Source organism: Vipera ursinii (assembly GCF_947247035.1).
Source record: "Vipera ursinii genome assembly, chromosome: 2".
Lineage (NCBI taxonomy): Eukaryota > Metazoa > Chordata > Lepidosauria > Squamata > Viperidae > Vipera > Vipera ursinii.
This window is the reverse complement of record NC_139513.1, coordinates 193,525,328-193,550,894: the sequence shown is the minus strand read 5'-3', so window position 1 is coordinate 193,550,894 and position 25,567 is coordinate 193,525,328. Positions and strand designations below refer to the sequence as shown.

Below are 25,567 nucleotides of genomic sequence, written 5' to 3'. Positions count from 1 at the left end.
TGTTTCCTGGGCACTCTGAGACTCTCATCTTCAATTGTCAATAATTTAAAAAAAATTCTCTGTATGAGTGTGTGAGATTACTTAATCCATTCTTACAAGTGGCAAGAATGCTTGTGATTAAGTTGATAGCTTTCAATCAGTGGTGATTATCATATAATAAATACTTCACTACTTACCTACCTACCCAAAAAAATCCTTTACGTATGTCAGATATATACTTTTTTCCAAGTCTAAAATAATGAAATGTATTAAGACTAAGATTTTTTTAACCTGATATTAAGCTCACTGTAAGTATAACTTTGTCCTGTGAATTAGTCAATATTCATCAGTCCTAAAGTCTAATCATTCATAATTTGAAATTGGATCATAGCTTTCACCTCCTGAAAAAAAAATCCTACTTTGTAGGTCATCATTCAAGAAAATACTGTTTTTTGTGTGGTTGTTCTCCATTGTTTTAGAAACATAGAAAACTGACAGCAGAAAAAGACCTAGTGGTCCATCAAGTCTGCGCTTTGAGATTTTTTAAATTTTTTTAAGGTATTTGTTTTTGGATGATGGACATGCGTTCATCCCAAGCATATTTAAATTCAGTTTAAACATTACCTGTGCTGGAAGTTGGTCCCAAGCTTTTTGTGGAATAATACTTTTTAATATTACTTTTGAACTTCCCTCCTGTCAGCTTGAGGTTATGGCCCTGTGTTCTTGATTTTTGCTTAATAATGAACATACCACCTTCTAGAACCTTATTCACGCCATTAAAACATTTCAAGATTTCGATTATGTTCTGCCTTTCCCTTCTGTCATCCAAACTGTACATATTCAGTATCTCCAATCTTTCCTGATATGTTTTGTTCCTCTGACCTTGCACCATTTTTGTTGTTCATCTCTGGACTCGCTTGATCTGATCAATATCTTTTTTTAAAGTGAGGTCTTCAGAACTGGACACAGTATTTCAAATGGAGTCTGACTAAAGCCCTACTGTATATAGAGTTAAAGTCCATGAGTCATAAAAGAGCCAAGGTTGCCTACCCCTGCATTAGACTAAGCTAGCTCTCCAAATATTCCAAAAGGACCCAAGTAGTTGAATTTGCATTAAGTGAAGATGCCCACAATTTGCTATTAGTCAAAAGGTATGTGTAGTGGTGCATTTCAAGATTAGGAAACCCACCCACACCAACTTTAACTGACACTTGCTCCAATTTGCATGGCTTCATTACTTGGAAAGGGGCCAAGCCTTAAAATACAGCCAGCCCTGCATGAAGATAAGCAGGAATTGAGCAAAATGAAACCACATGTTGCATTGTAGTTCTTTCTTCTTTTCCTTCTCACTTTTCCTCCTCCTAGAGAGGAGGGAATTCACTTTCACTCCTCTCTGCTTTTGCATGTGTGTAGGTAAATCATCCAATTGTGAAGGTGAAGTAAAGAAAAAGGTGTTTGCACAAACAATATTTTGTTACATGTGAATGTACCTGGTACTTACAGATTTGCAGAAGGGAATCTGTATTTTGCTTTTGGATGTGAGTGTTGAGTTTTATTGGTAACTAGAATTGCCACCAACTTTTATCCAATAAAAAAATGTTTGATCCAGTTATCACTAAGATCATTTCAGGTTGTTGGTGAGCTTTCAAGGTGTCTTCCTTACCATCTGCAGAGCAGTGAGCTCATTGCCACCTGCTCCGACGACCACCGCTGTTGAAAAATTTGATTGAGTTACTAAATTTATATGCCACCAATCTCACATACATGACAGTTTTGGGGTCAACTGGAAATCTCTTGAAATAAGCAGATAAATGACTGGGACGTCATATAGGAAACAATATTGCAGGCAAAGATTGTAATTTTTTTAAACTAAGTTGAATTTAGCAATTGAAATAGTTTAACCCCCACCTCAACCTGTTGCCAAAAAATCTGAGTAAACATGCAAAGGCCACAAGGGAGTTTAAAAGTAACTGCATTCATACCAATGCTTTAGTAGTTTTGCTACTCCATCCTGGCAAAATAGTTTTGTAGCTGTTTGGCTTGATGTATATCCAGGCCTATAATTGCTAAAGAGTTTTTAATTAACAACTCCAACAACTCTAGTCAATCCAATTGTTTCTTTATTCAGGAAGCACAGAACTGTTTTTCATAAGCAAACCTTGTCAACCTTATTACTGTCTTCTGTAGGTTGCACTGTTAGCTGCTGTTACATACTTTGAATGAGTTGGTGAGGTGAGTTTTTGTAGCTTTCTCAAGATAGCTTACAAATCCAATCCTTACAAAGTCTTTTGATCTGATTGACTCTTTCATTTTTCCCCCCTTGTGACTTCAGTGACCTTGAACTACTTCCAAGGATTGCCAGGCTGTTTAATGAGCAGACACTCTTAAGTAACCTGGAAGATAAGCAATGATGTTGCAAAGAGGGTGGAGATAATAGAAGAGAAGAGGGTTGGAAATAGTGCCTATGAGCCACAGAAATATTTCAATTGAACCTTGTGCCTGCTAGAAACTGATGAGTTGCAAACATTAAAAGAAAACCTGTAGAGACAAGAAGAAAATAAAGGCAAATACACGTGTCCAGGATAAAATTGCAAGAGATTTATAGGATGAGTTATTTTCTTCTTGCGAGATTCAATCTGAGTCGGTCACTAGGACCAGATCTCTGGTCCTGGTGACCGACCCAGATTGGATCTTCCAAGAAGAAGATAACTTATCCTATGCCTTTTGTCCATCTTTCAGAAATGGTACAGCACAGAGTACAGTACATCAAATCCTTAAAAATTCTGGTCATACCTTGAGACCTGGCAACTTTCAGATCTAAGCCAGTCATTTTAGGAAACCAGGGTATTAAAAACTTCAGTGGATAGAAGAAGAGGCCAACAAGATTATCTTCTACCTAAAGTTAAAAAGATTGAAAATTGTAAAAAGTTTGAAAGATGCTTCTCTTTAGACTTGAATTGCTTGGTGCTTGCTTTGGATACGCGCCAGAAGAAAGCTGTGCATTCATTTCTGACACCCTTTTGGCTTTCAGAAATGCTTGTTTACTTGAGATTTTTAAGAATTCTTTCATTGAGTTTCCTGGGTCATAGGTGACAGATGGCTGGATGAGCCTATTCAGATTCATCATTCTGGATTTGTGGGCTTTATGAATAAATTAAATAGATGCGAAGGAAACTGACATAGAGATTTCCAAGTTGGCCAAGTAAAAATGCTGTTGTATTTTGTTTTTCTTCTCCTCAGATCCTGCCTGCATAACAGAATCATACAATACATCCCAGATGCAAAGTACAAATTATGTGGTTTTTGAGTTTCTGAAGAGAAATGTTTATATTTTGGTTTCTATGCTGTTATTTCTGACTGGTTACAAGTCCATACTACTAATGCAACACAGCCAAATAAATATCCAGGAAAGATGGAATTGCTAAATCTCCCAATCTCCTATTCTTAAATTTGTTCTTTTTCAAGCATAGCTTTACACATGCTGTTCCTCTGAGAACAAGGAGTGGCAGGTATTGGACGGAGAAAGACAGGATGTACAAAGTCAGATTGTTTGTGTAGGAAACAGTTTGGTGTCAACAATTCAAATAAAAAAAAATAGATTCCTCCTGAGTTTTAGGGAATGCAAATGCTGACCTACCAGGCAACAACGAGAATTGCCTGGAAATCTATTTCAGTTGCAAGCAGTTGTAGCATGTCTCTGTTGTGTGTACTGTGAATTCTTTCAGATGGGTTTTTATAATGCAGTTGTTCTGCTTCGGTCATAGAACTTTTCAGTAGGCTTGGGAGTCATTTTTATTCTGATTCCAGTCCATTCCAATTTTCGCCATGTTCTCCTACCAGACAAATATCCATTCAAGAGGAAATAGCAAATTTTACCTCTCATATCCTTTGCCTGATAGCATTAAGACTGTTAATCTCTCTTAGAAGGCACATGGTATCTGCTGATAAAAAGGAAAAAAAAATAATCATCACTATCTCCAGCCAGATATCTAGGAAGCATGGAGGCAGGACATGACACATGTGTCCATCAGCTGGTATACAGTGGTACATAATTGCCAGATGTGGAAAATTAGTTCACTTAATAGGAGTGACTTCCATTAATTCATTTAATTAAGCTTTCTTCAGTGTCAACATATATTTTGTGTAGAAAAACTTTATTTTGTCTACTTTGAAGCTCCTTGTGTGTACATGACTCCTAATTCATGTCTTTACATAGCCCATATTTTTTTGTAAACAGTTTCACTTACAATTAAAAGCTTCTTTGTACATTTTCTAAAGAAGAATTTTATTTTTGTACTCATGTCCCCAAACATACATATATTTGTTTGAATAACTGTTCTGAAACATTCTGAAAAATTTAAATCCTGAATTTCAATTCTTTCTTGACGCACATCCTGATTTCAGAAATGTGAACTTGGTAGGCTGATAAGCAATGTTTCTTCATCCAACCCTAATTACAAGATGCATAGAAAAAATAAGAATTGAAGAGAACCTAGGATAAATAAGGTTAGGGTTAGGACATATGGACATGTTCTTTTCCATTCTGCATGATTTCCTGGGAGTGCAGGGAAAAGATGCTATGCAAAGATGCTATGTGTGCATATGGCTTTGACTGAATGTTGATATCATGGCCTCACAGCCAAGAAACAGGGCAACCTCCCCATTAGGATCCTGCACCCTGGCAAATTAAGTGTCTCATGAGCAAGTGGCAAGATGCTGGCTCTACAAGCAAACCCAATGCCTCATTATTGGCAACTGCTGAGCAGGGAAAACCTGACCTGTGTTTACTCAGAGGCAAATGGATTTAAACCGTGTGGGGAGAGCCTTCCCTTACCAAAAGCCACTTGATTTCCTGTTCTTCACTCCTGCTTTGTTTTGACCTCCGCATGTCCCTGACCAAGTCTCTGGCTCATCCCTTGGTACTTTTCAAGCTGTTGCTTGATATGCTACAGCTCTTTCACCAAATGTGAATAATGACTTAAAACTGCAAGGAAGATTGTGATTGGAATGAAAGAAATACTGACTTGAATCATGTCTTCTCCTCAGCCTTTAGTCTACACATGCACCCACCGTCCTTTTGCTTCCTTAACTTTTTTTCTGTTACCTTCCTCCTACCTATCTCCTGTCATCTCTCCAAATAAGCTTTCCTGATGTTCTTGCAAGCCTCACCTCCCAAGCACCCACTCCACGCCTATGTTTTGCCTAACAACTGCATGGATTGTTTCTGCCTTTGCTGAAACCATGATATGAAAGTTGACTCCTGGCGACTGCCTGGACAAGTCCCTGCAGTTTTCTTGGCAAGGTTTTTCCGAAAGCGATTACCTGATTCCTAGGTCTGAGAGAGGGGGACTGGCTCAAGATCACCAGATGGCTTTGTGCCTAAGGCAGGACTAGAACTCACAATCTCCGAGTTTCTAGCATGTTGAATTAGCCATGGCACCAACTTGGCTCTGTTTATGCAAAAATTAGAGAAGAATATTTTTATTGACGATGGATGTAAAGACTACAGTATTAGCTCTGACACAACATGGGTAATGAAATTGAAAAATTGCAAAAGTGAGAAAGCTGATATTGGGATGTGGTTGGGGATATTTACTTGTTTTTATATGCATAACTGAAATTTCCTCTAGCCAGTGCTTTTTTTCTAAAAAAAAAAAAGGTGCCGGAACTCAGAGGTGCTGTCACTGGGAGCAATGCTGGTGTCTTGCTACAGCGTCACCGCCCGTCCTTTGCACCCCTGCCCCTGTGGCTCGGAGCCACATGCCGCAGGGATTCCCCTCCTTACAGCCGCTGTGAGGATTCCCTTCCCCGCAGTTGCCACACCGCGGCCCGTGCTGAGCCCCCACCCGGAGCTCCTCCGAAGCCCAACCCAGAGCTGTGTTCCTCATGGCAGTGGTCTCTGGCACCAAACAGCCTCTTTCCAACCACATCCAGAAAAATTTGTAACAAACATTGGAATTCTCAAGGCCATGTTTGGTATTTCCCAGCAATCTGTTACTGGAAGGAAAAAGCAATCCCTGCTGCGTTACTGATCCCCGAGAAGCATTTGCATGTATGCAGGTATCCTTAGGGTGCTATAGTTATGGATGAGAAAGATTGGTTGCAAAGTTGGCATTTCTGGATGTAATACAGATATTTTGGACTTATTTTTGTTTCTTTGCATGTTTGATATTTTTAAAAAGGCATATGCTACTGACTACACTAATGCACATACTGTATGTAACATCTTTTGCTAGGATACATGACCAATGCTTGTCCCGAATGTGAAAAGTGAAAGATTGTGACTAAACAAAATTTTAATGTACAGATAATACCACTAAGAAATTATTTTAATGATGTTAAGCTCACCATGGAAAACATCATATATTGTTATGTATATACTAGGTTAATTATTTAAAGACTGAAGTGCAACATAATTAGATTCTAAATAATCTATTTTTCAAAACACACAGCAGTCCAAACAGTAAAAGTAAAGTCCAAATTAAGAATATTTCATTCTTAAGAATTGTTTAATTTAAAGTGGTTTAGTTGTAATAGAGTATGTACAAAAGATACTATTTTTTTCTAGCATCAGCTAAATTAGACATATTACATTGAGAAAAATGTTTCTCATTTCTTTCCTGTTACCTTTATTGATTTCATTGCAGAGATGTTAACATAGGAAATAGATAATTTTGTTATCTAATTTTACCTTCCAAAAGACAGAAGCAGATGAAAAATGTGAGGTTCTTTCCTGTTGGCTTTTTTGAATTAGCTGTTTTAGATGCTAAAAGTTTAGTTGATAAAGAAGTAACCTTGTAAATAATTTTAATGTTCTCCTCTAGTGCAGGGTAGGCAACCTTGGCTCTTTTATGACTCAAGGACTTCAACTCCCAGAATTCCTGAGCCAGCATGGCTCAGCTTGGAAACCTCTCTCTTTCCCCTCAGTGTGGCTGGCTCAGGATTTCTGGGAGTTGAAGTCCACGAATCATAAAAAAGAGCAAAGATTGCCTACTCGTAAAGCCAATAGAGGGAGCTTTTTTTTTCTTCAAAAAAAGAGGCGCCGGAATGCCGTTCTGAGTGTTCTATGAGAAAAAAAGCCCTGCCTGTAGCAGATCAAAATGGCATACCTGTGGTCTCCCCCCAAATTGTACTCTTTTCAGATTACTTTGTGAGGTAGGCTGAATGGAAAGAAAGTGTTTAGATCAAAGTTACTCAGATTTCTATGGCTGTGTGGGAATTATATACTAGATCTCACTCATCCCAATCCAACATGTTTTACTATTTCACCACCTTTCAGAACTTTGCACCACCTGTAACTTTTAAACCAGAACAAACCTGACCAAAAGTCAGAGTGGGGAAGAAGCTATGAAAATGAGGATAATGTTATAAATATGTTATAAACATTATAAACATAATGTTGTTTCAAATTCCTATCATTTGTAGTGGAATGTGTTTTCAAAAACATTTAGAATGGACACCATATATACCAGGGGTAGTCAACCTTGGCTCTTTTATGACTCGTGGACTTCAACTCCCAGAATTCCTGAGCCAGTCCATGAGTCATAAAAGAGCCAAGGTTGCCTACCCCTGACATATACTGTAGCATGCAATCTGGCGTGAAGGTTGGGCTTGCAATGAGAAGTGCTCCGAAAGGAAATTCATTTCTCTGTGGGTTTTGTGCAAAAAGGAATTCCCTCAGGGCAAATGTATGTAAGTTTTTAAAGGATAATTTATTAAAGGAAACAATTTATTAAATCATGATTTATGTTTTTTCCTTTCCTGGTAGGATATTAAATTGGGGAATTTTTCAGGGTTAGTTGCTTTAGAAGGGTTGGCCTTTGGCATTTGTCTTTCACTTTCTTCTTTTATTGCAGAGCCCTTCACTCCTTTTCATGCGGAGCTGCCTGCGCTTTGGTACATTTAGACTTGTGGCCTTTCTTGTCCTCTGGAATATCTTTTGTGGTAACTCTGGTTCATGGAAAATGCCGGAAGTGCTGGAGAAACTAAATGGATCCTAACACCATCAGGAGAATGAAGGAACAAGGAGTGATAATGGTTTGGCTGTGGATAATGTGCCTTCTTGGCCTAGCATCTTCTCTGGAAGGTAAATTCAAAGTTGATTCACTCTATAATAGAAATATTATTGATTGATTGATTATGTGCCATCAAATCATTTTGGATTCCTAATGATCACATAAGGTAAATTTTCTCCATGACAATCTATTCCTACTCTATTCTTTCAGGTCTCCCCACAGTGCACCCATTGGCACTGTAACGGAATCCATCCATCTTGCTGCAAGTTCTCCTCTTCCTCTCTTTCCTCCCACCTTTCCCATTGTGTCAAATATTTATCCACAACTTCTTTATTTACAAGTGGCATTTGCTGTTGACTAATGTTTTCAGAGCTAGCTGAAGATCCTTACAGATCCTTTGCTAGGCAGTTCTGCTCTTGCAAGTACTGATTATTAAATGACATTCCTAAATATTTTATGCCAGATATGCTGTATGGCTGGAGGAAAGCTGATCAAAGTTTTCAAATCTTTAGTTTTCCAGTTCTCAAAAACAACAACAACAAAACCTCACCCATCCAGAGGCTACAGATTCTTTGGCTTTTACGGTGTATCTTGTCTCAGTCCCAATCTTTAATTTACATATTTAATAAATATTAAATATACTCAAATGCTGGTTTATTATTAAACCCACAAATTTCTTGCCACTCAGAGAAACTCTACTAATCTTCTGTGAATCCTGAAAGACATTAGAATTATTTGAGTTATTACAAATGTCCATACTACAAAAGGTAACAAAAGACATTATTTCTGATGGCTGCTTTTTAAAAAATTAAAAGTTCTAGTCCTTGAGATTTATAGAAAGAAAGAAAAAAATGCTCTGCAATGATGCTAAAGAAAGTTGAAAGTGATAAAAATCTCAGATTTAAATTTAATATTAAAAAGATGTGGGTTTAAAGCAATTGCATAGGATAACCTAAGGAGTCACTGAGACTCTTGCCATTCTTGATAGCAATCTTTAGATGGTATTTCTAAGGAATTATCTCCTTCTTATCTTCTGAACTTCTGTGGATCCTGTGTAATTTATGAAGTAATTAAAAAAAACACCCTGTTGTACTGATTTCAGGGCTGATTCAACCATTGAAACAAGAAAGTATTGAGCTGAAACTAGTTTTAACTTCTACTTTATTTGCTTTATTTATTTATTTATTTTTCATCCGATTGTATCAAATTCTTGGAAATTGCCTGGACAAATCCCTGCATTTTTCTTGGCAAGATTTTTCAGAAGTGGTTTGCCATTTTTAATTTCTTAAGGTTTTTTTTTTTAATCCCATTTATATCCTGCCCTTCTCTGAAGACTCAGGGCGGCGTACAATCTAAGCACAAATCAAAGTGCTTAGCAATAGCCTTCATTCTATGTATATGCCTGCTTATTAGGGCTTTCCCCCCCCCCAAGCGGCATTATTACAAAGTCAGCTTATTGCCCCCAACAATCTGGGTTGAGATAAAGTGATTGGTACACAGTCACCCAGCAGGTTTTGTACACAGGGTGGGACTAGAATTTACCCTCTCCTGTTTTCTACCCTAAAGCCTAAAGCTGCTATCCGAAAATGGCTGTTGTTTTTGGAGAATATAGTTATGCAGACGTTTGGAAGGAGCACATTCATCTCGGCAGAGTAGTAGCTTCATTAAAATTTAAGAGAGAGAACTGCTGGTATGCAAAAGGAGAAGAATGTAGGTCTTATTCATAGGTAGATGTTTATTCTTTTTGAAGTTTACTTTTAACTCAAGTTACCAGTCATGGTCTTGAGGAAAACCTGATGAGGATTCAAAACATATAAATATATATTTGATTGTATAGAACTACTGCTATGGCTTCTACATATGCAAATGTTTCAAGAAGAGAAGAGAAAATATCAGGGCATCATGATACTTTTCAATTATCTGTTTCCTATTATGAACTTGTACAGCTACTGACAACCATATCTTGGGAATTAAATAAAATGTGGTATGGAACCATTTTAAATGTGCTTTGTTGTGGTCTGGCTTTCCTATTCCTGCTGCGAGGACTAGTTTGCACTCTGGTTGTTAATTGTCAAATGGAAGATGGCTGCCGTATCAAGGGAAGAATTATGCCACACTCTCACTTGTGATCATGCAAGCCGTGTGCTATCTGTTGTGAACTAACCCACTGCTCCTTTAAATAATTGGATTTCTGTACTATAAACATAGGATGGGGTGGGAGGGGATCCTTCCTCTGTGTCTGCTTCTATGCTTATAGCAGAAGAAGCGTTATCAGCTGGATGAGTTAAACAAGGAAGAAAGTGGGTGATGCCTTTAGGATGATTGACCCCAGTTTTTTTTTTTAAGAGAAGGAATACCAAAACAAACAGAATAAGAATTGGGAATTGTAAATAGGGGTGAGGGAATGAAAGTATAATGATGATTGGATGAAGATACTGCTGGATGGTTTATAAACAGTGAATGAACGAGGAGATAAATTTTTAAGCTAGCCTCTTTGTTTGAAAGTTGCCCCCACTCTCCTTTTTGTCTTCTGATTCTCTTCCCTTTCTTGTCCAAGTCTGTACACCCCAACACTGCTTATTTTTCATTCATCACAGCCTGGTCCTTTGCCTCCATTGGCTTTCCCTCTGCTTTCTGACCTGTCTTTTCCAGAAGCCTTCACATGGGAGAGAGAGATGTGCATTCATCATGAAATGGCTCAGGTCAGTGAGCACATGTGGCCGCCGGGATTTTCTTTGGCCCAGCTACAGGAGTGCTCATGATACCCTTTCTTTCCCTCCCTGGTTCACTTTCTATCCCTGTTTCCCCTCTCCGGTTTTTGCCTGCTTTCTGACATTCCTCTGATACGACATCAATCTCCTTATAGTGGAGCATCCTTTTCCTCCACATTGTTTTCAATCATGGCAGGAACTGACTAATATAAGTTCTAATAGCAGTGCTTTTTTTGTAAAAGAAAAAGGTGCCGGAACTCACACATGTCATACAACCTGCCTTGCCTACCCTACAAGGTTCCATCCAAGAAAGGTGCCGGAACTCCGTTCTGAGCGTTCTATGAGAAAAAAAGCCCTGTCTAATAGCCTTAAAATATATGTACCTCCATTTTTTTTGAAAATCTTTTCTGCCAAAACAGGATTGACTCCCCCTCCCATTTTAAAACCCTCTGCAATGGTCTCTTGAGGTCTAAAAAACTTTCCCTCTCTCCTCTCTCCTTTGCTGCCGCCCGTTACCTAGAATTCCAGCCTAAGAAATATTTTTGTGGTGCTTGGTTTTTGAAGCCACGAAACATAACACCAACATTCTTCTCTTCAATTGAAACAAGGTCTAGAACAAGGATTTTGTGTTTGGCTGGCATTTATTCTTCACTGGCTTTGCCTTTTCCTTCTCTAACTAGCTGTGACTTTAAATGGAAGCTCCATAGCCATAATTGGAAGGCGCTACTGCTGATGCTACTGAATACTGTTTGCAGAGAAAGGGACTTGTTTTCCTACTGTGCCCGTGGGCTTCCCACAGATATCCAGTTGGCAAATGTAGGAAACAAGACATTGCACTTTACAGGCCTTTCATTTGATCCAATCATTACACCCCATATAATGGAAATGTTGATTAAAGTCCCTTGGGGGCAGGGAATTCATTTTTTTAATCTTGTTACTTGGTGAAGCTGCATTATCTTCATTGGCAAGTGGCCCTAATGTTTCTCAATTATAATAATGTTCTCCATCTATAATGTTCTGCATTTGCTTTTTTAATCTGGGATGATTGCTACATATATTCATTGGGTTCCTCTCATGTTCCCCGCTGCACATATGCTTTTATTTATTTGTTCTATAATTTATTGATACAAGAATTGATCTGTTGCCTCCTCCTAAATGGTTCTCGGTATTTTCTGTTTATGCCATTTCTAGCCCAGTCTGCCCAATGGATTCATTATCATTATGGATCCTTGCAGATGTGGGAAATGGGACTTGGTACTTTTGTGGGTAAAGTAAAAGTTCTGTTCCAACCTAAGAAAAATAGCTGACCTTGGTTCTGAGGTTTCATCTAGTTTTTTGGACTGCTTGAAGAATTAAATCCTTGAAAGCTGGCACTGGTAGCTAATTCCTTTCCTCCATCAGCTTCCTTAACTTGGCTCACTTATGTATCCCATTTCTTTTATAGCTTAGACCTTTTATTTGTTTCTGTCTGTACCAATTTCTAATTTCTATGTACACGTGGTTCCATTTGAGAATGCCCCTTCTATTCCTATTTGCTAACCCAAGATAGCTTCAGGAAGTGGTGGGTTTCAAATATGTGAACAACTGGTTCTTTATGTGGATGCCACTTCCAGAAGTCCATTCTGGGCCTGGGCAACAAAAGATTAGCTACCGGTTTTGTTGAACTGGTGCGAACTGGCTGAATCCCGCCACTGGCTTCAGGATAATAAAGACTTAACAGAACACAGAAGCCAAAAATATAAAGCAAGCTGTGTAGAACTGTCAAGACTACTCTAGCACCTTGTTTGTCCCAATAGCTAACCAGCAGCCCATCACAAGCTTCTGAGAAATCATAAATATAACTTGACCCCAATAGCACCCTACAGTAACATGTTTGTCGAAGACTTTTTAGAGTAGATCTGTCAAGTCTTCAGCAAGCATGTTACTAAAGAAGCAAGATTCAGAGAGAATCATTAATCTGGTCTAATGCTATTATTATTGTTGTTGTTGTTTGTTACATAGTCAGCCAGATGTTTAGACTGGATTTGGCATTTTTGTCTACCTACTGAGTCCTTCCCAAGGACCTGGGATAGGCAGATATTATTGTTTGATGGTGCTAAAGGTATCATTGCAGAATGTAAGCTGTTGTGAGTAAAGCTGCCTTTTGCAATTGACTGATGGTGATTTTGTCAATGCTGATGGTGTTCAAGTGGTGCTCCAGTTGTTTTGGGATTACATGCAACATGACTATTACTCTAGTCTATTACTATTGGTACTATCCTTGATTTATTTTGCCTCAGTTGTTCAGACGTCTTCTTCCTCTTGTTAGTAGTAATAATAATAACTGGCAAACCCTATGTGATTCAAAAAGACCCAGCAAAGGGGACAACATCAGGAAACTATAGGATGACAACATGCTTGCATAAAATGTTTGATTACTCACATAATAGCAAACAACATTCAAGATTATTTAGAAAAAAATAATATTCTTCCAATAGAACAGAAAGAAAACAAAAGGAAAAGCAGAGGTACCAAAGATCATCTTCTGATATATAAAATGGTTTGGAGAATGGCAAAAGGCAAAAAGCCAAATTCCATATGATCTGAATTGATTATAAAAAGATATTTAATTCATTACCACAAACCTGGATCACCAAATGTTTGGAAACAACTGGCATCAGTGAAAAACATTAGAATGTTTGTAGAAAAAATAATGAAGGGGTAAAAAACAGAATTGGTGGGTTGGAAATAAAAAATATGGACTCATCAACATTAGGACAGGCATCTTCCAAGGTGACTCATCATTATCCTTATTATTTATCATTGCTATGATCCTACTTTCAGTGATTTTGAAGGAAATAGTCTTTGCTACCAGGAAGTAAAAATGGCTAATAAAATCTCACATTTTTATATGGAAGCTGTATGGAAATAAAAATTCAGCCATTGACAAATAGTATAAGAATTTTTAGCATAGATATAGCAGTGTAATTTGGCTTAGAGAAATGTGCTATAGTAGCAAAAAATCAGGATAAAATCACAAAGAGTAATAGAATTGAAATGCCAGATGAACAAACCATTAGGAGCTATTAGGATAAAGAATACAACCTGGGCAATTTACATTTTGAGAACATCAGTGTGGACAAATTAAAAATGTGATTAGTAAAGAATACATCCGAAAAGTCAGAAAATTTCTAAAGACAAAACTGAATGGTGAAAACACCACCGAAGTCATCAATAATTGGGCCATATCTGTGATATGATACATTGCTGGAATTATTAATTAGCTATAAGTTGAACTGGACAGTTTGGATCAAAAAATAACAAATGTATTCACTATGCATTACTTCCCTAGAGTGATAGTAATAAATTATATCTGCCCCATAGAAATGTAGGAAGAGCTTTACTTCAAGTCAAACAAACTGTCAAAGAAGAAAAACATGCATTGGTTGATTACATAAAAGGCAGCCAAGAACAAGCATGATGCAAGTTTAAAAAAAAATGGAACTTGATGAATGTATAGGAAACAAAACATGAATATTGAAATAATGTAATAAACTCAATAACAATGCTGGCAAGGTAAAGCATTACATAGTCAATTTCTACAAAAGATCAAAGGTAAGGTGGTTAAAGATAAAACCTGGCAATGGCTTACAACTGGAATATTAAAAAAGAAACTGAAGGGCTTGATTTTTGGCTGCTTAAGAGCAAGCTGTTCAAACTAATGCAATCAAGAAAGAATTGAAAAATCATCAAATTCTTCAAAGTGCAGATTGTGCAAAGGGACAGATAGCTTCTGGAAGAAGATTGCACAAACTGATTATAAATAATGGCATATCACAATCACCAAAATGATTTATTGGAACATGTGTAAAAATTATTATGTGCCAGTAAAGAAAAACTGGTGAAAAGGCAAAAGTAGTTGAAAATGAGTAGGTTAAAATATTGTGAGATTTCTGAATACAAACTCATAAAGTCTTGGCTCATAATACACAGGATTTAACTCTGGTTGAAAAGAAGAAAGTATGCATAGTTGATTTGGCAATACCAGGAGATAGTAGAAGAGAAGACAATAAAATGGAGAAGATCACAAAGTGTCAAAATATGAAAATCAAAATTGAAAGGAGATGGTCTAAACTAGGTTTGACGATCCCAGGGGTTATTGGCACACTGAGTGCCATACTAAAAATCTTGGATGGCACTTAGAAAATATGTACATTGATAAAATTTTCATCTGTCAGTTTCAAAAGGCCACTGCTTGTACTACTCTGAGGGATTACAACATCCTAAATTCTTGGGCTAACACCACTTAAAGAACTGGCAGATTGATTCCACATTTTTACACATATAATAATTAGTAAAAATACTGGGGCCATCAAGTTGAGAAGGTTTTGCAAAATGGGTGAGTTAAGATGTTATGGAACTTTAGGTCTAAATTTTCCTCATCTTGCTCATAACATATCTGATATACCAATTTTTGAAAAGAAGAAAGTCCATGGTGTTGCTATACTAGGTGATGCTAGGATGGAGGAAAAACAACTGGAAAAAATTACAAAATATAGGGACTTGCAGATCAAAGACAAAAACCTATGGAAAAAAGAAATCCATTGTTATCCCAGTCATGATTGGAGCCTTTGAAGCAATACCCAAATGACTCCTTCAGTATCTGGAAATATTGAATTTATCAGATTTGAAAATCTTAAAATTTACAAAAAAATTATTCTGCTTGGGTTCTTATATTCTTCGATGCTACTTTAATAATTCTTAGGTGCTTGATTAGCACTTAGATTATTAGGTTTCTACCCATCTTAGTGGACTTTATCTGTAGACTACCCACCTATAATGATGATACAGAATTTTGCAAAGGAATAAGTAAAACTCTAGCTGTCATATATGACTGAATACATTAAAGTGGGACCTCTGAATTGTTGGAACTTTTTTCTCCCAATTTCCTTTACTGAAGGACCAAAGCCTCTCTTAAGAGAGAAAAAAACATCCCCATGCTCCTAATTTGCCATGTTTTGAAATATTTCCATTTACTTTATCAGACTGCAAGAATTGCTTTGGAGCCTTTTAGCTGAATCGACAGGAATTGCTCTGTAAGCCTTACCTTGCTTGTCTACCATGTCAATTCTTATATGGCACAAGATATTCATTTGCCTAGGTAATTGCATTTTGTTTGCTCTACTTTATTTCTTGGCACAACAACAAAGGTCTATAGATTCATGGGAAGGCCACCTACTTACTATACTTTATGTCTCAGCCTTTCTTCCAGAAATGCTAGACAGCATGTGGTGAGAATTATTGCTTTCTCTTCCAACTATCATTGTGGGGTTGAGTGAAGGCAAATGGCAGGATTAGGGCATGAATCCATATTTTATCATCTATGACAGCCCTCATAAGATCCAAGTACACTCGGATGTTAAGAAATTATTTTTTCCTCCAAACTGTTGTTATGTTGTCAAGTGCTGCAGTGTGGGAGGGGATAAGACTCCCTAATGTTAGGAATGGGTGAGTTAGGCAGAAAGTTTTTTTTTTTATCTCCAGTGGATAATTTTTCCCAGTTTCCTGCATTGAAAAACTGAAACCTCTCTTGTATTTTAAAGATCCCAGAATGATTGAGTAGCAACAGTGAACACCCTGAAACTTGGTTTCCTGGTTGTTAAAAGCTGAAACCAAGAGTGCTGCAGTTTGCAACACAGTTGTATTGAGCAGCAGTGGACAAAACTCGTCATTTTTTTTAACTTTAAAGATACTTTAAAGAGAATTTTATGAGAGCCAGGTGAGGAGTTGACATACAGATCAAGCAGGCAAAAGGGAGATGGTCCTGGATAAGTGCTAAATAAGGATCCCAAGGAAATTGCCAAATTCAGTTTCTGATACAGAGCTAATGTATACAAGAATTTTGGACACCCTCTCCTTCTAATTTTAAACTGAGTAATTTTCAACTGGATGCACAAAATATTGTGTGCGCATCTGGAGACGGAAAAAAAAAAGCAAACACGCTTGGATGAATGAGGTATATTTCATGAGCTTGCATAGCATTGCAGACAAAGTTCAATTAAGAAATTGAAAGGTGTGCTCAACTAGCGTTTCAGCGATTCTAGCAAGAGATTGTGGGGAGAAAAATGGACAAGCACTTCCAGTCTTTGCTTGGGGATCAAATATAGTGTGCAACCAGCCATAGGCTTTGAGGAAAAAGGGGCAAATGCAAAGCTGTTAGGTAGATAGGGAGAATCAAAATCAGTTTTGGGGGTTAATGATGGAGGAAATGCACATCTGTGCTGATGTGGTTGAGAAAAGTCTGCTGATTTAAGAAACACTCAGTGGAATTTCTGCAAATATCTGACGTTATGAAAAAATTCCACTAGAAATAAAGGGAGAAATACTAGCTATGTTTTGTTATTTACATACCAGTTAAAATCTCATGTAGACGTATGGTAAATTGTCATTTTATTCATATGTAATGATACTTCTGAGGAAAAAAAAACTCCTGACATAGTAGAAATAATTAAAAGGGAAAAAAACAAAAACGCTCCAGCATTTAAAATCTGCTAACATTTTTAAACTATTTAATTAAAAAGATATGTCTTATGTTTTTTTAACCAAGTAAGAGAATAGGGGACTAATTCGAATGGGGGAACATTTCACCATTTCTGTGCAATGCAGCGGATGTTTCTCATGTGCCTGAAAAGCCGGTCTGTATGACAGATGTGGCTCTCAAAGGGGCTTTTTTCCCCCTGTCAATTTGAATGCTTGAATAGCTTCGTAGGGAAGGAGATGTTCTCTAACAAATGCAAGGAGTTTAAAGCTTAAAAATTAAGCCCATCACAGTCAGTTCATCCCAGAAAGTGACTGGCTTTTGTTGATTAATTCTTTGACCCTCATGTATACCGGTCCAGTCATTAATTATTGAATCTGCCAAGATTCTGCTTTAATGAAGAAATCTGGCTAATAAGTATAAAATAAATAAAATTATTCAGACCTGTAGAGCATATTGCAGGATTCTGAATATAATCCAACCAAGGCATAGATGGTGATGGTGATGATGATGATGATGGCGATGATGATAATTGGTTAATCTTCAATTCGATTCACAGTCTGGGATTGGTAAAAACTTAACAGTTCAAGTCCTAACCAGGGACCCAAGAGCTGTTAAGGTAGTGTCTCAGTATATAAGCAGTTCTGAGTAAGGTTGGGGTTTTTTTTTTGTTTTTGCAAACTCAGAATATTCATGTCTAATAAGTTTCCACGTATCCAGGCAGCCCTTCAGGCATTGCTCCCAGGGCTCCTATTACTATTGGTAGAACCATTGAATTCTTTTTTGTGACTAAGAAATAATGAAGCTGATGGAGGAAAATGCGTTCCCTTCCATTACCACCGTCTTCACCATCTGAAGATCTGGAGACAATGCAGGATTCAGAAATATCCTTAAGCCCATCCGGTTGTGACTTTGTCATGGGCTTGCTGTTTGTGTTTTTGCCCGTTGAATACGTGACGTACAGCTGAGTGAAAGTTGTCATCCTCAAACCTAACACAAATCGAACAGTTCTATAATATGATTTGCTCAGTGCTTGATAGCCTTTTGCCCTCTTCTCTCCCCCCCCCCCCGTTAACGTAGCCATTTTGAGCAGGAAGTGAAAGTACATTTATAGATCTGGTGCTTTCTGAGCTTGGTTGTGTTTTTTTTTGCCAGACATTTCATTACCAAAGTAGGTAACATTAACAAGACTAGAACTAATGATGAGGTTACCTAGTTTAATAATGGAAAAATCTGCAAGAAAACAACCAAGCTCAGAGGGCACCAAGGACCCCATATTTCAACCCTGAGTTATATTGTCTTCTATTGGTACATTGATAGAGTTCCTGATGGGCAGCCAGACATACCTGACTGCCACGGCCCATTTAGATTGGCAGGTACTAGAGCCTATGTTTGTTTTAAATACTGTACCTGGGAGTGACACAGTATCTATGGCAACAGAGGAACTAGAAGTCTGACAGCTTTGCAAGTGATTTTCTTGGGGGGGAAAATGGGACAAACCAGAAAAAGGGGCAAGTCTGAAAGAGGTTCATAGGGTTAAAAATATTGTTTATGTTTATAACTTTGTTTTACAAAGAAAAATTCAAGAATAAAATCAAAAAGAATTAGTGCCCATTTACAGTAATGACCTGCTGAAAAAGTAACATTGGAACCATTCCTTGCAGTTATGACCTTTGCATGAATGTGAAGCAAAGGAAAGCTGATGTAAGTTAATAAGCACAGTTGTGATATCACAGAGTTACTGCTTTGTTTAGTGAAAAAGTTGCCAGTTCCAGTTATGGCTGCTAATGTGGGAATGCTTGTATATATTGTATATATTGTTCTGCAAATTGGAGGGGTGTGATCTGACTTTTTAGTTAAGTTTGTTTTGATTTTGAGCAGAGGGGCTGTTCTCTGGGATAAAAAAGTTAGCCTCCAAATATATTTTCCATTTTCTCAAGGGGTTACCGTGCAGGCAGACAAGGATATGAAGATGACCTTCTCTGTCCTAAAGTAGTCTGAATTAAACTGAGCCATTAACCTAAATCTCTGTCATATCTGAGTGGGTAAGAAGAATACACCTGCTCTAATTTAAGGAGGACTATCCTATTTGACAGCTCAGTGGAGCAGTATATGGTCAGGATGTTGATGAAGGATGCTGAGGTTAATATTAAGGAACAGAGGGAGAAGAAAATCAATATTCTAATCTTTTAATAGTAAACACGAGTACCTGGAAGCCGATTAATTCAGAAGCAAAACAGGACCAACAAAAAAATGATAAAGTAGTTTTACCTACTTGGGAATTTTCTAGATCAGGGGTTTCAAACTGCCGGCCCGTGGGCCCGATGCGTCATGGGGTGGAAGCCATGGCCACCCCATTGCCGGCAATGGCAAAACTGTCCTGATATGTTGTGCGACATCACATGACGTTGCGAGTTTGACATGTCTGTTCTAGATCAGACATGTCAAACACAAGGCCCGGGGGCCGGATCCGGCCCGTGAAGTGGTTTCATGTGGCCCGCGAAGCCATCCTGTAAACAGTGAGGGAACGGCCCCCACTGCCTTGGCCCTGGCCCAGAGACCCTCCTTCTGCCAGAGACCCTCAGATCTGTCCCACTCCTGCCCAGGCCCCCACAGGCACCCTTGATGCGAACGATGTAGAGCTGGCCACGCCCACCCAGTAGGCCATACGCACTCTAGCCACGCCCACCCAGTAGGCCACGCCCACCCTGGCCATACCCACCCGGCCCCCCCGAAGGCAACCACAATGCTGATGCGGCCCTCAATGAAATTGAGTTTGACACCCCTGTTCTAGATGGTCAGCAATATTTTCTTTTTCTTCCTAGCAAGTGCAGTATAAGCACATATATTTTAAAGTAACATCTAAAAATCAAATGCCTTAAAAGATAAGACTTACGGAGAGCAGTGCTTGTCAGCTGAGCCTGAGATATCGAATCAATCTAAATTTACATTGGATGGATTTATATATTATTCCATTTCATTACATTTTTCTGATTTTAAAAAAAACTGGCAAAGTCTTGTTATGTGCAATTTCCACAAATACATGCATGTTTTCTATGCAACTTTCCATAACGAAAAAACCTCTAATAGAAACCTGTAACAAATTCAGCTGTGTGTAATATAGGTGGCTTTCAGCTTAGAACCACAACTGAGACCAGATTTTCCAAACCACAGTGGTTGTTAAGTGAGCTACATCCCATCACATAACCTCCTTTTTTTTGCCATGGTTGTTAAGTGATTCACTGCATTGTTCAGTGAATCATATGGTTGTTAAGTGGATGTGGCTTCTTCCCCCATTGACTCTATTGTCAAAAGCTGGCTGGGAAGGTTGCAAATGGCAAAAACATGACCTTGAGATGGTGCAATCATCATAAATCATCATAAATCATCATCCCACCAGGCTCAAGGTTGACTCAGCCTTCCATCCTTCCGAGGTAGGTAAAATGAGGACCCAGATTGTTGGGGGCAATAAGCTGACTTTGTAATAATGCCGCTTGGGGTGTGTGTGTGAAAGCCCTAATAAGCAGGCATATACATAGAATGAAGGCTACTGCTAAGTTTGTAAGCCGCCCTGAGTCTTCGGAGAAGGGCGGGATATAAATGGAATTTAAAAAAAAAAAAACATGCTGGTTTCCAAGCACTCAACGTTTGATCATGTGACCATGGGGATACTGCCATGGTCATAAATGTGAGGATCAGTTGTAAGAGCCTTGGTGGAGCAGTGGACTAATGCCTCCTTAAGTAACACCAGCTGCCTGCAATTAGTGCAGGTTCGCATCCCACCAGGCTCAAGGTTGACTCAGCCTTCCATCCTTCCGAGGTAGGTAAAATGAGGACCCAGATTGTTGGGGACAATAAGCTGACTTTGTAATAATACCGCTTGGGGTTTGTGTGAAAGCCCTAATAAGCAGGCATATACATAGAATGAAGGCTACTGCTAAGCTTGTAAGCCGCCCTGAGTCTTCGGAGAAGGGCAGGATATAAATGGAATTAAAATAAAATAAATAAATAAAATAACTCTTTTTTTTCAGTTCCACTTTAACTTTGAACAGTTGCTACAGTAAATGAATGGTTAAGACGAGGACCGCCTGTACTGTAGCCCCCCCTTTTAATGTATATTTTTAAACCATGTCTTTTAAATTAATTTTGGACGCTAGGGTAATCTGTTCAGTCCTGCCTGCAACAACTGATCCCACTTTCCTAAATCAGACCGTTCTATCTCAATGTGTGATAGATTTCTTTTTCTTTGCTTTGCCACTGTACCAAAATTCTTCATTTTCCTATGCAAGATTCCAGAGTCCTGAGATTTCCCAGTTCCATAGACATTTTTTATTTCTTCGTGCAGTACAAAAAATGTGAAAGATGGGGAGAAGGGAAATTGATCTGTTTAAATTCCCCATCTGCGAACCATTTTAGTAGCTCCTATCATTTGGAATCTAGTCTACTTGCTTTATGTGTCCTTCCTTTCTATGCAAGCTAGTTGTTTAAATATCCCCTATTGGAGGAGATCCCTCTCGGCCCCAGGTTGTATGTATTTGCTGGCCCATGAAAAATGAACGTGTGCTCTCTGTCTCTCAATTTCTTCAAAAATAATACCTGGGTCACTGGAGACAAGCCATCTGGGGAGCATCACTTTGGCCAGCTGCAGAATGCAAGGCACTGAAGCAAATGTTTGTCCTTCTCTTTCTCACTTCCCACGCTAAAAATTTCCTTAAATAAAATGTCTATGATTATGTTAAGTTGGTTGTCCAAAATAAAGTTTCCATTTTGATTGAAATCAAAACTTACTTTGTTGGCTTAATTTTGATCCAAAATATCTTTCTGCTGAAACATATAATGTCTTGTTTAAGCCAGCTCTTGCTACTTAAACCTAAAAGGGAAGCCTAGGTTTAGAGATGGGCAAGGTCTACATATATACCTGATTTCGGTTGTATTCTAGAAGCTGGCCCAGCCTATGTAAGGGCATTTCTTTCTTGCCCTTTGTTCAGTATGGTCCACAATAAGCAGGAGAAGAACAATTCTGTCCTTTGACCAGTGTGACAGTGTCCTGTAGACTGGTTCTTCTACTTCTGACCCAAAATGACTTAGATGTGGACTTGGTGGTCCAAATATGTTTTAGGAGTAGATTTTTGATCCAGCAAATTTCTGGTATGTTTCTACTGTAAATTAAAGATTTGTAGAAAAGTACCAGATCATTGGAGGACACAAATAGGAGTTATACCTGCCAAGAGAAGTTGAGGCTGAACTGTATGTAAATAAGGAGCAAACCTCACCCTCGCTATTACTGATAATGTTGCCCAGTCAGGTAATGGAATGTCTGCAAGCAAACCACCAAGGACAGAATGCACCAAGGAATAGCCATTCCTGGAAGTTCTAGGAAATAAATAGTTTCTCTTGTTTTTACTTTAAGTATGACAATTTCAACAAAAAAACAAAACAAAAAAACCTCCCCACAATATTCTATGTTTTGTAACTCTTCACCATTTTGCTCAACAGCTTTAATTGCTACACTACTTCTGTGGAGATATAACCTGTGTTTACAGGTTCATTCTGGATGAAGTTACTCAATAACTTGAAAGAGTTTTTGTTCAATCATTGGTCTCTCTTCTGAAAAGAAGTCTTTTAAAAAAATCATTCAAAAGTTATTGTTAAGTGTTAACTGAGGCACAAGAATAGGGAAGGGGGAGGGGGCCTTTGATCTCCACTGTTGTCACAGTGCACTTCAGGAACCAAACATGTTTCAGTGAGCTTAAGCTGCCTTGTCCTGTTGCTGGAGTCTTCAGCAAAAGAAGAAAATATAATAAGACAGGTACTAGCTCTGTCTTGAAGATGATGACTTTGTGAATGGGTAATGTAAGAAGAATTCGATGTTTGTAAAAGCAAAATCTTCAGTAGTTGCTTCTTGCAGATAAGCTCTTCAGTGGAAATTGAAATGAAATAGGTAATAAATGTGGTACATATGACTCATTCCCAAAGTATGAAGTAGCTGCATGTAATGGATGAAACCACTTAAATGAATATCATGCCTGAAGACTTGCAAGAAATCACTTGCAAAGCTGACAAACTCATAGTTCCCCCAGCCCAGATCCCATATTTGATAGCAGATCTTGTTTGAGACTAGTAATCATGCCTGCCCTCAGGAGATGATATAGGAAGGAATTAGCTGTCATTTGGAACTGTCTCCTAAAACCATCATTTTTATCTGTTTATCTCTCCAACAGAAATCCTTTTGGATACAACAGGTGAGACCTCTGAGATTGGATGGACCGCCCATCCTCCTGATGGGGTAGGTGCTTCCCTTCATTCTCTTTTGCTGAAAATTGGCCACCCTCTCAAAACCTGGTAATGCGCTCTGCACACAACAAATACACACAGAGAAACCAAGGTGTAATGGCTGGGATTTCAGATGGTATCCCCCTTCAAAGTCAATGGAGAAAACTAGAAAGGGTTGACTGCTTTTCTTTCTGACTATTATTAATTTCTGCCAAGACTTTGGATCTTCTGTCTTGGACTATTACCATAAGGGGAGACAATACAGGATTCTTCTCATAATCTATCCACAAAAGGCAATAGATTAGATTTGTCTTCTTCAAAGGAGCATTGTAAAAAGTACTGTCAGAGAGCCACAGTGTTGAGTGCTGAATAATTGTACTTTCCCCCTAGTTTGGGTTGATATACTGTAGTGTTCCCTTGACTCCATGCACTGTCAGTGTTCCCTTGACTCCAAGGTGTTTCTTAACTCCATGCTAATTATACTTGTGAAAGAGAGTCTGGTCTTCAGACTCATTTGGTAGCCCCAGACTGAAAGAGAAACGTAGCATTTTTAGCGATAGGTTTTCTAGTTGGGGTGATAGCACAAGAGTGCCTGTTGTGTAGTGTTATTTCTCTGTCTTTCTATGCTATTTTTCCCCCTGCTGATTTTGTTGAGAAGAGAAAAGAAAGGAAAGACTTATGAATACTGAAAGAAGAGCAAAATCAGGAGTGTTGTCTGAGAAAAAGTGAATCCAAATGTCTCATTAAAGCAATTTTTATTAGGCAACAAATGCAAGCTTCAGAATTTCATTAAAAATTCAGAAATGAATGGGCAGTAGAAGATAAAAGCATACAAGATATTTAAACTATGCCCACGCTCTGCATTTTTTCCTGGATTATTAATTTTGTTGATTGACAAAGAGTTCTTGGAAACTCAAAGGCTTATTCAAAAAAGTGTCCATTTCCCCCTTGATTCTAGGGTACAAGAACAAGGTGCAGGCACTGTTATTTTCCATCTTGTAGCCAAAATGATAGATGAGATGCTAGTATATACCAATTGCTCTCTGTTAACCTAGCTCAGGGGTAGGCAACTTTGCTCTTTTATGACTTGTGGACTGCTGGCTCAGGAATTCTGGGAGTTGAAGTCCACAACTCATAAAAGAGCCAAGGTTGCCTAACCCTGATTAGCTAAATTAAAAAACCCTGCCATGGGCTGATTTTTATTTTTTTAAAAATTATTTAAACATTCTTTTAAGAAATAATGGATCCCTTTGACCATTTTGTAGGCTGAATGATAGAAGAAATTAGGAGGTACTAGCATCTTTTTAAAATGTTCAGTAAATTTTGCTCTCTTTGTTTGTGAGTATGAATTCTACCTCCCTTAAGAAGGAGAAGCTCAGAAACAAGCAACTGTGTTATTGTTCTCTTTGCTAGATTTGTGTTGCTACAGAAAAGTGTTGCCATTTAACCCTTAAGTAACATAACATATTGCCATTGGACCTATTTCTCATCCAATGTTGTTGTTGTTTCTTCTTCTTCTTCTTCTTCTTCTTCTTCTTCTTCTTCTTCTTCTTCTTCTTCTTCTTCTTCTTCTTCTTCTTCTTCTTCTTCTTCTTCTTCTTTTCTTCTTCTTCTTCTTCTTCTTCTTCTTCTTCTTCTTCTTCTTCTTCTTCTTCTTCTTCTTCTTCTTCTTCTTCTTCTCCTCCTCCTCCTCCTCCTCCTCCTCCTCCTCCTCCTCCTCCTCCTCCTCCTCCTCCTCCTCCCCTTCTCCCTCCTCCCCCTCCTCTTCTTTCCCTCTTCCCCCTTCAAAAAGTCATACAAATGATTGTGAGCAGAAGAGAGATGTGCAACTGAATTCCAAGAAATGTTCCTGAGCTCCTCTACAAGACATAGATTAAGGAAGGCACTCAGTGTTGAGAGTCAGGAAACCAAGTAATATTAATCTCATATTATCCCCAAGGAACTTCTAAACATGATGGAACTAAAATTTAGGCCAAATCTGTGTAATATTTTCTGTGGCAGGATCCAGGTGGCTGTTCTCAGGTGTAAAATAACACTGTTATTTTACACCTGAGAACTATATAACCAGATTT

General features: G+C 38.3%; 1 protein-coding gene across 3 annotated transcripts in view; it reads left to right on the top strand.

Annotated features, from left to right (window-relative positions):
• Window positions 1-25,567, top strand: part of LOC310634446 (ephrin type-B receptor 5) — a 155,831-nt gene that overhangs the window by 26,599 nt on the left and 103,665 nt on the right. For 2 of the 3 annotated variants that reach the window (XM_083352836.1, XM_083352835.1), the window contains exons 3-4: window positions 7,836-8,065; window positions 23,444-23,508. In XM_083352836.1, the coding sequence (XP_083208962.1) occupies window positions 7,969-8,065; window positions 23,444-23,508 (162 nt within the window). In that variant the 5' untranslated portion in view covers window positions 7,836-7,968. Of the gene's footprint in view, window positions 1-2,168; window positions 2,212-3,219; window positions 3,265-7,835; window positions 8,066-23,443; window positions 23,509-25,567 lie in introns of those variants that run through there. The other variant, XM_083352837.1, reaches the window with a different exon arrangement.